Source organism: Embiotoca jacksoni, unplaced genomic scaffold (genome assembly GCF_022577435.1).
Source record: "Embiotoca jacksoni isolate LCO1_2020_lvr unplaced genomic scaffold, fEmbJac1.0.p SCAF_69, whole genome shotgun sequence".
NCBI classification, from domain to species: Eukaryota; Metazoa; Chordata; class Actinopteri; family Embiotocidae; genus Embiotoca; species Embiotoca jacksoni.
In genome coordinates, this window is record NW_027185424.1 from 1,303,400 (window position 1) to 1,320,649 (window position 17,250).

Here is a 17,250-nt window from a genome sequence, read left to right on the forward strand (position 1 = left end):
TTTTAGTGAGTAACTTGGACAACAGGGAATTACAACCCCATTTACAAAAAACTTGGGACACTATGTAAAATGTAAAATAAAAACAGAATGCGATGTTTGCAAATCATGTACACCCATATTTAAATGAAAATAGTATAAAGACAACCTATCACATGTTTGTAAAAATAGCAGGAGTCAGCAGGTTTTTTGAACAGGAAGTGACACAATACGCTCACCATAATGTCAAACTTTAGCGCTAATGTTATTGAACCTGTTTGATAAATTCTCATCTGCAATCTCCCCAATGTAATGCAATAAAATAAAGCAAAACAAATTGTACATCCATTTGAATCATTGAACTACTAGACGGCCTCTTCTTTGAATCTTCATCCAAAGCAACTTTATACGAAATACAGGCTCCTGTTATGAGGACCTCCAGGGTGGACAGGGACAATATTGAATTAAATTAACATTTGTAATGTGTCTTTTTCAATGGACAAATCCACAGAGAATTATGACCAACTCTTAATTTCCCCTCAGCACTACAGTTTTAGCTTTTTGTAAAATCTGCTGGAAACAATATTCATCTTTACAGAGTTGTTACACCTGTTAAAGTGACCAAATGCATTCTGGGCTTTGAGCACTTCCAAAATGCAGATGACCCGCAGCTAAACAATGAGCTGTACGCCTCCTGCGTAGACACGGCGTAGGAATTGTTTTCTTTCTACATCCTGCACTGATAAAAGCCTTAAAACAGGTTAGGCTTTGGAGGCCTTCAGTCCAAGGAGAGCTCTCACCCAGACCATGCCAAGGTTTGGGTGTATGTGGGTGGTTCATGGCATTTTGCTGACTGAGGCCTATGCACTGTAGATGTGTGTGTGTGTGTGTGTGTGTGTGTGTGTGTGTGTGTGTGTGTGTGTGTGTGTGTGTGTGTTCCAGTGACGTCTGAGTCGAGTCTGCACAGCAAAGCACAGTGCTGCAGACTGTCCTCAACAGAACAACACAGCACATTAGCTCTGCACTAGGGAGCGGGGGGGGGGGGGGGGGGGGGGGACAGTGAAGATGATAAAGAGGGGTGGAGACAGAAATGGAGTGAATCAGAAGGAAAGAAAGAGAGTAAAAATGCAAAAGCACTAATGATCTGATGGTCTGCAGTCATTTTCCCTTTTTTGTGGAGCTCAGCAAATACTCCTTCTGGTTTTGCCCCTCCCCCTCCTTTTCTTATTGGAGGGGAGGGAGGGTGAGAGAGAGAGAGAGAGAGCGAGAGAGAACTATGGGCATGAAACACTCTATCATATCCCTCCCGCTCTGCTCTAATTTAGCCAAGTGTTTAAGTAGATTGAAAGACAGTGTGGAGAAAGGCTGTGATGCAGCAGAGAGAGAGAGGACAGATGAGAGCTCCAGTAGAGGAGACTCATTTTCATGCAGAACACCAAACCCAATCTAATCACACTGTACTGGATCTTTTACCTTCACGCTTATGTTTACTCAACTACATTTATGGTTTTATCACCTATAATAACGCATAACTAAATTGATAATTTAACAATTTGACAGAATGACCAGCTTTGATGGAAATATGTCAAGTAAAATGTATGGAGTCCTGCCTCTGCATGTCCTAAAAGCATTTTAAGGCTTACTTGATAAGAAAATCTATCTTACAACCAACATAAGCTTAAAAGCAATGCAGGAAGACACTGTTAGAAATGATCGTGGAAAAAAAGAACAGGTTCTTTACCCTGCTAACAGCATCTTTTATCAGGACCACTGACGCTCTTTGTCGGAGGTCACATTGGTTTGTGGGAACGGTGTTTTGTAAGTGAATATGTTATGAAATTTCACAATATATTATATAAGCTATAGTAAGAACATGAAATCCCCAGATACTGGACAGTTGGGATCCAGGAACACAATCAGCTGCTGTACCACAGAGAAGTCCACTGGACCTCCAGAGGACAAACACTGCTTTTTAACAATTGGATGATTTCACAAGTGTAGTTGTTGTTAGGGCTCTTCACAGGGAATGTAAATGATGTTTGATGGACATCCATCCATCCATTATCTATACCCGCTTTATCCTGAACAGGCTCATGGGGGGTGGGGGTGGGGTGGGTGGGGGCTATCCCAGCTCACATTGGGTGAGGGCAGGGTTCACCTGGACAGATCACCAGTCCATCACAGGGACAACACATAGAGACAGACGGAAACAAAGACCATTCATGCTCTCATTCACACCTCAGGGACATTTGTAGAGCCACCAGTTAACCTGAGACACATGTCTTTGGATGGTGGGAGGAAGCTGGAGAACCTGGAGAGAAGTTTGATGGACATTTTGCTGAAAATTAGACAACTGTATTGGAGAAAACACTGGCTGTAAATTTGAACACTGCTGATGAAGAACAAGGACTGTGTAATATAGCATTGAAAAAACATCTTCCCATTCACACCAACCTGTCTCTCTGAGGCAGCTTTTCAATGCTGGTTTATCCCGAAAAACAAGTATGCAGACTGTCTTGAAATTGAAGATGGTTTGTACCGCTTGACCCCGAGCACACATACTCATTAATATAGAAATGATGACAGAGCAATATCCTCAACAGGTCCCCCCAAAATTAAAGCCAAACTATGTTGTTTGACCAAGCCCTCCAAAAACAAGACATGATGTCTGATTTGACACCACCATCAGCAGGAAGACATTATTTATCTGAGAGGAAATATATATTGTTGCCACTGTTTAAATTGGGAGTTTGGTTGACTCATCCATCCAGTTAAAGAGCACTCTGCATCATCTTCTGCACCAGACAGCCGAACAAGCGCGAACTGCACTTGCTGTGACTACTGCTTTGAAAAAGACATATAAAACATTTCAGAGACTTAGTCATTGAAAATTTTATGAGAAAACTCTAAAGTTCTAAGATTGATCGTCATAGAGAAATTGGGGCTCTCGACTCAAAAGTAACTTCGGCATAGTGGTCACAAATAGAACTGCTGATCAAATTACAGCCCATCAGATCTAAAATAACCCCCCCATGGATGATCAGTAAATTTCCTTGAGCATCACACTCCACAATTTATATTTTCCGTATGTCATTAAAAGATCATTGTGTTTTATCAGCATCTCTGTTGCAGGAGGAGCTGCTTAAAGTGAATGGATGGCGTGTATCGGAGTGAGCTCGCTGCAACTTTTAAAATAGTTAAAAGTCATTTTAATCATTTCATGTTTATTTTCCGACCCAGAGCAAATGCAGAAATTTGCTACCTGTAATGATCATTTAGTAAATGCAATGAGAGGAAACAACAGTTTTATTATAATATTATGTAGGAAGCAGTAAGATAACCTGTTACAGACATTCTTGCAAGTGCAGCTTCAGCAAATTTGGTGAAACAGAAATGAGAAACAACATTGCAACATCCATTTCAGTTCCAGTAGTGTTAAGCAGTCTCTTCACTTAAAGTACCACATTTGGCAACCTTCCAAAAATGGCCTGGACGTTTTAATAACAGATATGGCCTGCTCAAAGTATAGAAACATCAGATTGGAAACGAGTCCCTTAAACCAGGTTCAGCCTCTGGTGAAAAGTCTGAGCCAGAGGAGTCGAGGCTGTTGGAGCAGCACATTATGAGCATGATTAAGTCCATACCTTTGGCCATGTAGTTTGCTGTTATATCTGTATTTGAGCATTTTCAGTGAAAATAAAATTGAACAGAACATTCTCTCTATCTCTCTCTCTGCTTCTCTGCGCAATAGCTGCATCTCATTGCTTTGCAGTTCTATCCAGGGATGCAGAGAGGGAAAAAACAAGAGTGTTTTTCAACAGAAATGACCATTTTTAGACCTAAATATCATCAAACGATGCAATAATATCAGTTCAATCAGCCAGTCAATCAGCCAGTCATTCAGTGGGCAAAACCTATTGATTCATAAAAATCCGCATCCCACACATTCTCAGTCTGTTATACACACACTCTGCGGACACCCCCCTCTCTCACACACTCACAGACAGACTCCTCCTTCCTCTCCTCCATCCTCATGTCAGTTGGCCCTGTGACTCCCTGCCGGGACGGTATAACAGCAGCTTACGGAGCGGGGACCGGCCGTGAATGGGGAAGAGCAGTATCCGCAGCAGCAGTCGGGCGCACCGACCGAAGCATGTTCCAGCGCAGCCATGACTTGCTCGGCGTCAGATAGCGAAAAGATCGTGATCAACTGCGGCGGGATCCGACACGAGACCTACCGGAGCACCCTGAAGACGCTGCCGGGAACGCGCTTGTCTTGGCTGACCGAGCCCGACGCATTCAGCAACTTTGACTACGACCCCAAGTCCGACGAGTTCTTCTTTGACCGCCACCCGGCCACCTTCGCCTTCATCCTAAATTACTACCGAACGGGTAAGCTCCACTGCCCCAATGATGTGTGCGGGCCGCTCTTCGAGGAGGAGCTCGCCTTCTGGGGCATCGATGAGACGGACGTGGAGGCGTGCTGCTGGATGAACTATCGGCAGCATCGCGACGCCGAAGAAGCCTTGGACAGCTTTGAAACTCCTGAGCCGGACGCACCCGAGGATGACCCGGCACTCACCGGCGGGGCGGACGGCGACCTGAAACGGTTGTGCATGCAGGAGGACGGCCGCAGGAAGACGTGGTGGCAGGTGTCGCAGCCATTCATGTGGGCACTGTTCGAGGACCCCTACTCATCCAAATACGCCCGGGTGAGTGGCCGGACAAGTGTTTCGTCTATTATAGAATCTACAGCCTGTTTTTGTTTGTTTCTTTCCTTTCGTGTTTCTTTCTCTTGCACGTGCGCTATAACAACATTTTGCAGTTTTCGCCGATGCACATTAAGCTTAAAATTATTCAAATTTACTAATTGTTGGCGCAATGGACGGGTGTTGACTTTATTGTTGGATATTTTTAAAAGTTAGATAGATAGATAGATAGATAGATAGATAGATAGATAGATAGATAGATAGATAGATGTGTATGCGTTTTTAAAAAAAATTTTTTTTAATTTTTTTAATTTTTCCTCGTTCACAGGCGTTATTTTATCACGCCACTGTTCTTTCCCTTTCATCTTTCCCACTGATATGTTGAGGATTTGGCCACTGCTGGTACCCATTTGTAAGTGCATATACTGATATGCACTCAGTTTCCTCCACTTTCGGCCACTCGCTCTGCGTCATTGTGCGCCAAGGTCTTACCTCAATGCGGGTTCCAATTTTCTGCACTATCAGTCCATATTTTGGGTTTAAAGTTTTACTGTCTTAAAATAAACTTGTACACAAAATCAGTGAAAGTGGAAATCCAAAGGTTCTATTAATCTATTAATCTGATGTCTTTATCCTGTAACCAACAGCGTCCTCACACTTCATCCCAAGCGTATATGGGTTGAATGTGCAGGCAGGTGATGGAAAATGTATGTGTGGTTTTGAAACTGCGTGTGTGTGTGTGTGTGTGTGTGTGTGTGTGTGTGTGTGTGTGTGTGTGTGTGTGTGTGTGTGTGTGTGTGTGTGTGTGATGATAATGGAGGAAACACTGCTCTTTCTCCAGTGTCCATCAGAGTCCGTTTTTTACTGGTTAACGTTCATGCTTCCATATTCGACCAGAGCAGCGGTTCTTAAACTAGCCTCAGGACCCTCATTTTTTTTTCTTCATAGATTCATTGAGTGACAATCCAATAAAAAAAAATAAAAAAAATTGAGCCGCTAATATTTACTTCACAAAACATATTGCAATAATACACAATGCCTTCATACACTGTTAAAACATTATATGTATATATATATATATATATATATATATATATGTATATATACATATATACATATGTATATATGTATATATACATATATACAGGCAGACTTTTCTTGAACTGAATAAAAAGCCAGACTCAACTAATCCTGATCCTGTTTATGAATTCCAAGCACAAATGAGACAACATGAGTTTTGTTCGTTGCTGTCATGACTAGCCTGTTACTGCCGGAATATTGCTCACAGCTTCAGCATGTATTAAGGTTGCTGAGCCACTCTGAAGGGCGGACCAATCAGTGACCGGTATAGTTTTTTTTTTCCTATGCGTTTGTGGAATTTATCCCGCCCCTCCTTCACTGTGATTGGATGGCTGGGTAAAAAGTGACACATGATTGCAGCGTTTTACAGAAAGTCGAACATTTACAATTCTTAGCGACTGAAAAAAAAACCGAGTTCAGTGTTCAGCGCAGAATAAGCGCTCAGAGGCTCAACATGCTGCTGATGTTTGAAAAAACGCAGCGCTCCCATTAAAACCAATTTAGAAAACACGCTGCGCTCAGGGATGAATGCTTTGGTGGACATGGGCCCTAGGTAGTTGAAGCAGTGGCAGAGTGTCAGCTGGTTTTGGTGCATGCTGATTGGTTAAAGGGTGCTCCAATAGTTTCAAAATTAACCCGAGGTCTACGCCCAGGAGGATGCAACGACTATTCCCTGTGGAGCTACCCAGACCCATGTATCCACACAGTATATTTGGGTCTGGGTACACCAGGCTTTGGTATGACAATGCTAGCAGCAAATGGCTACTGCAGGCACTGCATCATAGGAAACATCTCTCCTTTAAAATACAAAGCGCATCAGTAGAAGTCCTGCCAGTAAAAACATCTAGTGGCAAGTTAAGGTGAGGAGCTGGGGCGGTTGGATGGGGATATAATGCAGGAGAAATTAGCTTCTCCACTTCTTTTGTGCAGCAAGAAGATGGTTAAGTTTGAATTCATGATTGTGTTTTGATGGTATTAATCGCTGTTGCTCAAAGACACTATATAGTCAGTTCTTGGCACTCAAAAGGAAGAAAATTAAGAATTTCAATGGTTCTTAAGAATTAAATTTCCTACTTACAATATATTTCTACCTAGTGATTCAACTCCTTCACCACCTTTCTCCAGTTCTCGTTTTCTCTCTTTATGTTTTTTTTTAATATTTTCCCTCCACATTGTTTCTCTCATATCCAATAAACAAATACATGTTTTTCCTCCTCATTTTCGTCTATGTCCTCTCCTTGTGTTGTCAGTCCTCCACCTCTCACTCAATGCTTCCCTCTGCTTAATTTTCTCTAAAAATCCATGGGCATTTGTAGAGCCAGAGGTCATTGCTGACCTGGATTATTGTGGGTTGAGGTGTATTTTTTGTGGACTTTGCTTTGTGCACAGAGACAACATATTGACGTAGTGACTTAGAATAATGACACAAACACAAACACACAAGCACATATAAAAAGATGTATGCAGATACCAGAAAATGCACGTGAATGTACAAGCAAAGCCGTAGTTGTACTGTACATACATAAACTTTAATTATAGAAACATATCTAACTCTATTCATCTGATAATCAGTAAATGTACAGAGGTGCAGTCTGAAATATTGGCACATTTCAGACGAATATTTAAGGTAGACGGTAATTACGAATGACGCCGACATGGAAAACTGGCCAATGGCATGCCACTCCTGGTTCAGTGGCATGCAATGATTCCTCAGTTGTAAATGCCACCATGCTTGGATGGTATGTATCTGCTATATCAACACAAAACCCTTTCCAAAGGCAGGTGATGCTTGACAGTGGTGTGTCTCTCTTAGTGGAAAGCGGTTTGTGTTGATGACATAATCAATACATGATCCACACCATATACGAGCATATGCCATTGTAGAATTCAGCATTTGCAACTAAACCAGGATTGACACTTTTCATGGCTCCAATTTTGCACCGGGTGCAGCACAAGTCATTGGTGCAGTGGCATTTTGGTGCAGTGGCATTTTGGTGCAGTGCAAAGAGCTTTTTTGCACACTTGCGCGGATTTGCAATTTTTTGTAGACCAAGATAAGCCCAGCCGGCTGAGAAGGGTGGAACAGCACCACAGAGCATGTGTCGTTGAAGATGCGCCGGTGCGGTGCAATTTTGGTGTCAATTTTGAGTTGAACTTGTGCCAGCTCAGACCAGGTCCTCCGTGGGCAAGAACGCACATGAACAGACCCATCCAATATCCCACAGACAGGTTGGGTGGATTCCTTACAGACTTAATGCCATTTACATAAAGGTTTTCTGTGGGCCCTCTTCATCTTTTGTCCCTGATGACTTAAAGTAGTTCCCATATTGTGCTTACTACGAGGACCCTTCACAGGCAAACAGTAAAATGAGGAAATGATGTGAACTCTGTTTGCATAGCCATGAGAAAGTAATTTATGTTCTGTTGTGTCATTTATGTTGTGAAGCAGAAAGTCAGGCTGTGGATGAGTGTGTAACATGTATAACTTCCATACAGTGGAACCCAGTTTACATCTTGGGACCAAGTTTTTTTTTTTTATAAAATAACCAAGATATCTCTACAACCTTAAATATACTGTAGTGGCCATGTGTAGATATTGTGGAAATGAGAATATTAAACCTCTTTGCACTGAAGGAATGTATTCCAGGTCTTGCAGAATCTATTGTCTATGTTGTTGACTATTTAATGATCGGCAGGCAAGCCCTTAGATGGACAACTGAGAAACAGATACGTACACAGTGTTCAAAGAATGTGGTCATATGCATCTCAAACCAGTTGACCAGATTAGATCTCAATGTGTCTTCAATGCATCCTGGGTGAGTTCATACCTGTACCTTCAGTTGACGGTTTGTGATCAGATCACCAAGATGCATGTTAATGTGCTCGAGGGTACAGGAGTCACAAATGTGCTGCAGTTGATACCAAGAGTTTTTAGTAGGTTTCTGAGGGGTTGCATGCTCAAAAAAGGTTGACAAGCTCTGGTTTTTGTACATAAATGAATATGAGAATTAAAAGGTGTACGATGTTTTAGATGATGGCTAACTCATGGATAATGCAGCTTTCTTATGCATCAAAGGAAAGGTAAATGGCAGGTAAATGAGCGACAGTAAAAAAAGACAAATGGATGTCATGGGGTTGGGGGGAAGGGGGGATGGGCAGCATCAATGTATGACAGCTGAGGTGACTTTGAAAGTGTTGCAGTCAATAGTTTTGGTGCCAATGCGGTAAAATAAAGATTTGGTTGGAAGGGGTGGAGGGTGGACGGTCAGCAGCAGCGCTCAGGTAGGTGGAGGTCACGCTGGCATGCTTTTAGCTGATTAGCTCGGTTGGCGAACTTTGAGGGCAAAGTTGCACACGTCTTGTCTGGAAATATTCGGTGTCAGAGAACAGGCTCAGTCATTTAATTCACGCATCTCTCCATCAATACGTAACAAAGCATCCTTGCAAAGGTATCTGGGTCTTCCATTTATTTCTCTTCTCTTCTCTTCTCTTCTCTTCTCTTCTCTTCTCTTCTCTTCTCTTCTCTTCTCTTCTCTTCTCTTCTCTTCTCTTCTCTTCTCTTCTCTTCTCTTCTCTTCTCTTCTCTTCCACAGTCGGTTCAGTCTTCCCCCCGTTCCCCTCCTCCCCCATCATCACCACTGACAGCTCATGCTACTTTATTACCACGATTTCAGAGCTGAGTGCTGGATTGCTTATTATCGCTATTCAGTATCCCCACCCCATGTGCTCTCCCTGCCTCCCCCCCACCCCCCAGCTCTCTGCTTGTGCTATAGCGTAACACTGCAGTCCTTGTAGTAGCTGACTGCGCTCTAGTCTGCTGCAGAGAAGGAGGGAGAGACACAGAGAGGGGAGGGAGTGAAAGGATGGGAGGTGTTTTTGGTTGGGTGGGGGTGAATTCAGAGTAAGAGGCAGCAGAAAATGAAGGAGAGCAGGATGGGGGTCACTTTCTGCAACCCCTCATTTTTGTTGCTGCTGTCCCTTTTTTTCCCTTATTCTTTCCTGCTGAGCTAGACGGGCTGGGATGCCCGTATCTGTGTATTGATCTGGTCGTATGTCTCAGCTCGCCTCATTCAGGCAGATGTCTCAGCTGAATGGTGTTCCTTTGTAAGCAAAACCTTCCCACACACACTCCTCCTTCCTTCCTTTCTTTCTGACTCCCTCCTTCCTTTTCATGCAGCAGGGTGTGATGGCAATTCTCAGTCCCTCAAGAAGAGAAACAAATACTAACAAAACGGCAAACACACATCTACACTCAAACACACCTACTGTATCACCACACACAAAGTCCACTGTGGCACTGTTGTGTCATTTTGACCTAATCTCAGATGCGTGGTTGCACATGTGAGTTAGATAGGTTTATCAGTATTATACTGTGACATCCTGAGTGTAATAATTGAGTCCCTGCAGCCCACAGCCTCTAAGAGCCACCAAACTAGCAGGCAAAAAAATACACAAACCTTTGGTACATTTTTCAGACTGACCAGTGGTTTAATGTAAGATCACAGTAAATTTCAATGAAGCTAGATACACACAGTTGTATAGAAAGGTTTGGTGAACCGCTGGCAAAAGAAGATTTTTTTTTTTTTTTTTTTTTTTTTTAAGGAATAACTAAATATAAACCCAGAAGCAGAGATAGGTGAAAATGAGCTTTTCTTTTACTGTATGTTGTGTTGTCCTCAATTACTTTTTATTTAACTAACTTAAGAAATAGAAAAATAACGGTATTTGTGACTTTTGCTGAAGTCCCTCCTCCCTTCTACTTGTAAAGTGCCAGAACTTATGCCTTAATTGACAGATAAGGTCTATAAGGTAGATGAAGCATTAGATAGATAGATTATTTTTTTTTTTTTTACAAAATTGAAAACACAATGTACACGACACGCCTGATCAGAAATGAAAGACTTCATATAAAATTTAAAAAAAATTGCAGAGGATAAAAATACACAATAAAATGTTATGGCTCATTTCTATTATAGCTCTCTGTTCCAGGACAAGATGGCCAATTATGTAAGAAAGTGTCAAGCAAGAGTGACAAAACCAAACAGACATAAGATATATGTACATCTACAAGTTATTTAACAACCATTTCCTAAGATCCTCTCAACTTGGTTTAGTTTGAGTCTTGGTTTTGGGAAAATAATTTTTCCCAAAACATGTTTTAAATCACATAGGAATAATATTTGTTAGACTTCCTCTAGTTTTTCAGTACATTATTATAACTGGATTAATAGGGAGGTGGAGATTTGTAGACAATCATGTGGGACATACCCAACTTAATTTGCAACAACCTTTTATCTATGGGGAGAAGGTTTAATTCTTTTAAAATGAAGTTCAGATGTGTACTAGGGGTCAGCTTTAAAACAGCTCTTATTAGCTTATTTTGCACAGTCTCTAATTTGTTTTGTTGTTGAGAGCTTGAGAGCAAAAGGTAGCAGCATATTCAAAGTGGTGTAACACCGAAGCTCCAGCAAGAATTGCTAAGGTTGGTGTATCTATGAATTTGGCTTTTACAGCCAGGAATTTACTGGCTCCCTAACCCAACCCTCTTTCCAAAAAAGTTGGGACGTTGTGTAATATGTAAATGAAAACAGATGGGGATGATTTGCAAATCTTGCAAACTGATATGAATTTGAAAATAAAACAAAGACAATATATTAAATTAAACTTCGAAACTTTATTGTTTTTTGGAAAATATAAGTTCATTTTGAATTTGATGCCAGTAACACGTTTCAAATAAGTTGGGACAGGGTCATATTGACCACTTTGTTGCATCACTTATTCTTTTTACATTCCTTTCTTGCCTGATAGAGGATTTCAGCTGCTCAACAGTTTAGGGTCTCCTTTGTTGTACTTTTCATGTCCTGATGCTCCAGATGTTTTCAATGATTGACAGGTCTGGACTGCAGGAGGCCAGTTTATCAGCGGACTCTTCTACTAGAGAGCCATGCTGTTGGAATACGTGCAGAATGTGGTTGGACGTTGTTCTGCTGAAATAAACAAGACCTTCCCTGAAAGAGACGTTGTCTGGATGGCAGCACATGTTGCTCCAAAACCTGAATATATCATTCAGCATTAATGCTTCCTTCCAGATGTTCAAGCTACCCATGCCATGTGCACTAATGCGTCCCTGTACCATCACAGATGCTGGCTTTAGAACTGAGCTGATAACAAGCTGGATGGTCCCTCTCCTCTTTAACCTGGAGGATGCAGCGTCCATGATTTCCAAACAGAATCTCAGATTGTGATCCATCAGACCTCAGGACAGTTTTCCACTTCACCTCAGTCCATCTTCAATGATCAGAGAAGGCGGCGGTGTTTCTGGATCATGTTTCTATCTGGCTTCTTCTTTGGAGAGTTTTAACAGCATTTGTGGACGCAGCAATGAGCTGTGTTCACAGACGATGGTTTTCACAAGTGTTCCTGAGCCCATGCAGTGATTTCCACTCCAGAATAGTGTGTTTTTAATGCAGTGCTGCCTGAGGGCCCGAAGATCACCACCATCCAATATTGGTTTCCAGCCTTGTCCCTTGTGTTCAGAGATTTCTCCAAATCCTTTCATATTATGTACTTAGCATTCAGAAGACTTTAATTTATTCATGTTGCTGGTCTGTTATCAATTAACACAATTAGTTGTGAGATGTTACATCAGGTATTTCTTTTTTTAGCATTATAAAACTTTTTCCCCTGTCCCAACTTTTTGGAAATGTGTTACTGGCATCAAATTCAAAAAGAGCATATTGTTTTGATAAAACAAAATTAGTTTTTTACTTTCAACATTTGATATGATCTTTGTTCTATTTTCAATTAAATATTGGTTTACATGATTTGCAAATCATTGCATTCTGTTTTAATTTACATTTTACACAGGATCCCAATTTTTTGGAAACAGGGTTTTAGACTTTACATTACTGTAAGTGCAATAAAACGTCTGAAGCACAGGCTAAAATGAATTTTAAACATGCCCAACCTACATGTGGTAACCGTGACAAGAATGCTAACATTAGCTCTGCTGCTGATCCTGCTAGTTGTCTTGACTACAGCACCAGCAGCTCTTCTGCTGATACAGCTTTACTCCCAACAAGCACATAGCCATTTCTGTTTTGTTCAGGTCAGTTAGCTTTGCTTTATACGGCTCTAGCTTAAACACAACATTTTAAAGTATGAAACTATCAGCCAGATAACTTTATTACATTTTTAAGTTAAGAAAAACACAAACTTTAAGCTCGTCTCTAAATGTTGCTGGAACAGTCTATTAGGCTGCTAGAAATTTACTAAGTACTAACAATAGGTAGTAGGTATAACTATTTATAAATACTTGTGTCATTTGATATTAGGCAACAGAATGTAAAGACATGATGATTTTAAATAACTAATAGATTTGGAGGATAGACCATGGTTGAGACAATGCTATAGACGCAAGTAAAAACTACTAAACATGTATTTTTTTTATTAATCGTCCATTATATAATTTTTGTGTTTGTTTTCATATTTTTAATTTTTTGTTTTCCTGTGGGAGCCACGTATGAGTTGTAAAACTTTATTCCTCCATGGCAATTTCTGCCACTGCATTCCCTATCTTAAAATTTGTATAAAAGGCTGACCCAGACCCGACTGAGATAGTAGACTCATTTTGTGCATTTGCATTTTTATTGAAACAGTGCAGCATTATGTGTGTGTTTACACTAGTCAGTGGCCACAGATACATTATCTGGTTCAATAAGAATTTTATGCTATTGCATAAGAAATGCAGCTGTGACACTATTTATCAAGCCATCAATATTTATAGAAAAATTTTGGTAACCTGTTTGCAACACCTGTTGTTTTAATTGTTTAACAAATACAAAACGTTTGACACCTTTGCTATTGGCCACCACATAGTCTGACCCTACATCAGGGGACCCCCCCCCCCCCCCAAGATATTTGCCACATTTCAAACCCTGGCTAAAAGTAATTTTTAAACAGGTGGAAAGTTTGTAATACATTGCTGAAATAAAAGTAATTTCACATAGCTTCGTGAGAAATTGAGTTGTAAAAAGTGAAGTTGCTTAAAGTGATAAAACGGTGAAAGTAGCCAGCTGGAAGTCAGTTCATAAGTACTTGACATAGTTAGATTAATGTAAGTGATAAATTGTTGATTAAGATGTTTTTAATTAATAGCTGAAATACTTAACTAAAGGTTAGTGATTAAAGGGTTGAGATACTTAGCTAAAGTAATTATATAAATAGTTGAAATATATGTATTTTATTTTTAAATAAGTAAAAAATGGAGAAAAAAAAAGTTAATTCATGAATTGATGAAATAGAAATGAAAAGTATGCAGTACCAGCTGGCTAAATGACTAAAATAAATGTATAAACATGTGAAAAAGCTTAACTGATGAAAGGATTTAAATAGTTAGCTCAAAGTAATTTGCTTGAAGTAGTTTGGTCAAGGTAAGTGATAAATCAGATTCAGAATCAGCTTTATTGGCCAGGTATGTTTACACATACAACATACAGTGGTGTGAAAAAGTGTTTGCCCCTTCCTGATTTCCAATTTTTTTTGCATGTCTGTCACACTTAAATGTTTCAGATCATCAAACAAATTTAAATATTAGTCAAAGATAACACAAGTAAACACAAAATACAGTTTTTAAATGAAGGTTTTTATTATTAAGGGAGAAAAACAATCCAAACCCACATGGCCCTGTGTGAAAAAGTGTTTGCCCCCTCATGTTAAAACATAACTTAGCTGTGGTTTATCACACCTGAGTTCAATTTCTCGAGCCACACCCAGGCCTGATTACTGACACACCTGTTCTCAATCAAGAAATCACGTCAATAGGACCTGCCTGACAAAGTGAAGGAGACCAAAAGATCCTCAGAAGATAGACATCATGCCGAGATCCAAAGAAATTCAGGAACAAATGAGAAAGAAAGTAATTGAGATCTATCAGCCTGGAAAATGTTCTAAAGCCATTTCTAAAGCTTTGGGACTCCAGAGAACCACAGTGAGAACCATTATCCACAAATGGAGAAAACATGGAACAGTGGTGAACCTTCCCAGGAGCGGCCGGCCGACCAAAATTACCCCGAGAGAGCAGAGACGACTCATCCAAGAGGTCACAAAAGACCCCACGACAACATCCAAAGAACTGCAGGCCTCACTTGCCTCAGTTAAGGTCGGTGTTCATGACTCCACCAGAAGAAAGAGACTCGGCAGAAATGGCTGCATGGCAGAGTTCCAAGACCAAAACCACCGCTGAGCAAAAAGAACATTAAGGCTCGTCTCATTTTTGCCAGAAAACATCTTGATGATCCCCGAGACTTTTGGGAAAATACTCTGTGGACTGACGAGACCAAAGTTGAACTTTTTGGAAGGTGTGTGTCCCGTTACATCTGGTGTAAAAGTAACACCGCATTTCAGAAGAAGAACCTCATACCAACAGTAAAATATGGTGGTGGTAGTGTGATGGTCTGGGGCTGTTTTACTGCTTCAGGACCTGGAAGACTTGCTGTGATAAATGGAACCATGAATTCTACCGTCTACCAAAACATCCTGAAGGAGAACGTCCGGCCATCTGTTCGTGACCTCAAGCTGAAGCCAACTTGGGTTCTGCAGCAGGACAATGATCCAAAACACACCAGCAAGTCCACCTCTGAATGGATGAAGAAAAACAAAATGAAGACTTTGGAGTGGCCTCGTCAAAGTCCTGACCTGAATCCTATTGAGATGCTGTGGCATGACCTTAAAAAGGAGGTTGGTGCTGGAAAACCCTCCAATGTGGCTGAATTACAACAACTCTGTAAAGATGAGTGGGCCAACATTCCTCCACAGCTGGAAAAGACTCATTGCAAGTTATCGCAAACGCTTGATTGCAGTTGTTGCTGCTGAGGGTGGCCCAACCAGTTATTAGGTTTAGGGGTGAACACTTTTTCACACAGGGCCATGTGGGTTTGGATTGTTTTTCTCCCTTAATAATAAAAACCTTCATTTAAAAACTGCATTTTGTGTTTACTTGTGTTAACTTTGACTAATATTTAAATTTGTTTGATGATCTGAAACATTTAAGTGTGACAAACATGCAAAAAAATAAGAAATCAGGAAGGGGGCAAACACTTTTTTACAGCACTGTATATGCAGCTGAAACAATGGTGCAATTGGCATAGTGTTATTGCACAGGGGTTGACACCACGTCTGGTGTTAATTGTTCAACAGAGTGATGGCCTGTGGGTACAAACTATTCTTGTGTCTGGTTGTTTTGGCGCTCAGTGCTCAGTAGCGCCTCCCAGAGAGGAGAAATTGGAACAGAGGGTGTCCAGGGTGGGATGGATTGGTTTCCTGAGTGTGGATACGTACACGTCTTTGTCCCGGGCAGGTTGGCACTGATGATTTTCCCTGCAGTCCTGACGGTCTGCTGTTGTCTGTCTCGGTCCTGTTCCGATCCAGAGAACAAACTAATAATGATATATATAGGATTTAGTAAATTATACTATATATCGTATTATAGCAAGTATGGGTGAGAGAAAACAAATATTTATAAACAGAAAATATAAACTTAAAGTCATAGTTAAACAAGGTAATGGATCAAAAAAACTACTAATGGATAAATAGCTTTTGCCTCGATATCCAGGTTCACCCATTTAAAGTTGTAGTTTTACATATGCAAACTTATCCTCACTGATCAGAAAGAATTGCTGAATAATGTTAAATATCATCCATTTAAAAAAAAAAAAACAACATTTAAAATGAACACTTTTGGAGTATGATTGATGATGAAGACGGTATACCTGTCTAAATGTTAAGGTGGTCTAAAAATGTTCTGACTGGTCATGTGCTTAACACACAGCCATGAAAGTGGTACTCATATTTTCATCTTTTTTTCATCTAAGTCTATTACACAAAAAGCTGTTTTGTCTTTTCAGAGTACAAGTGAGATACGGTGGTCAGTGGGTAAAACTGGTCCTATCTATTAACTGATTCATCTGAAAATAATGACTGAATCCGTTTTATTTATGGATAAGGTGCATTGCTTCCAACCGTCAGTATGAAGCACAACGCTAGACAGAAATGTGTACAGGATCTCAGTCCCTCTGCAGCAAATCACTGACAACCAGATGATGATATTCAACCACACTCACACTTCCACTGTTTTCAAAATCTCTCGTTTTTCTTTTCATCTGCTGACATTTTTCAGCGTCTTTCCTCCTGTTTTTTTTTTTTTTTTAAACCTTTAGCTCTCCTCTCTCTCCCCCTCCCTCTCTGGTGCTTTCGTTGCGCCATAGGCAATATATCCACCAGGGTCCCCCTTCCCCCTCTGTGCTTTTCAGGATAATGCTGCGACAGAGCTTTCTTTCGCTCTGTGCCGCAAGAGAGAGAGACAGAGAGAGAGGGGTAGATGTAGAGGAGGATGCAGGAGAGGATGCAGAGAGGAAAACAGGGACACCATACTATATTTGATGACATGTCACGAAATAAAGCGTTTAACCTCCGAGTGATCTCCACT

At 40.7% G+C, this 17,250-nt stretch overlaps 1 protein-coding gene across 13 annotated transcripts in view; it reads left to right on the top strand.

Moving 5' to 3' along the window:
* Positions 1-4,014: 4,014 nt before the first annotated feature.
* Positions 4,015-17,250, top strand: part of LOC138214248 (voltage-gated potassium channel KCNC1-like) — a 124,447-nt gene continuing 111,211 nt past the window's right edge. For 10 of the 13 annotated variants that reach the window (XM_069175663.1, XM_069175664.1, XM_069175670.1 and 7 more), the window contains exon 1: positions 4,016-4,688. In XM_069175663.1, the coding sequence (XP_069031764.1) occupies positions 4,146-4,688 (543 nt within the window). In that variant the 5' untranslated portion in view covers positions 4,016-4,145. Of the gene's footprint in view, positions 4,689-17,250 lie in introns of all 13 variants that reach the window. The other 3 variants (XM_069175665.1, XM_069175669.1, XM_069175662.1) reach the window with 1 other exon arrangement.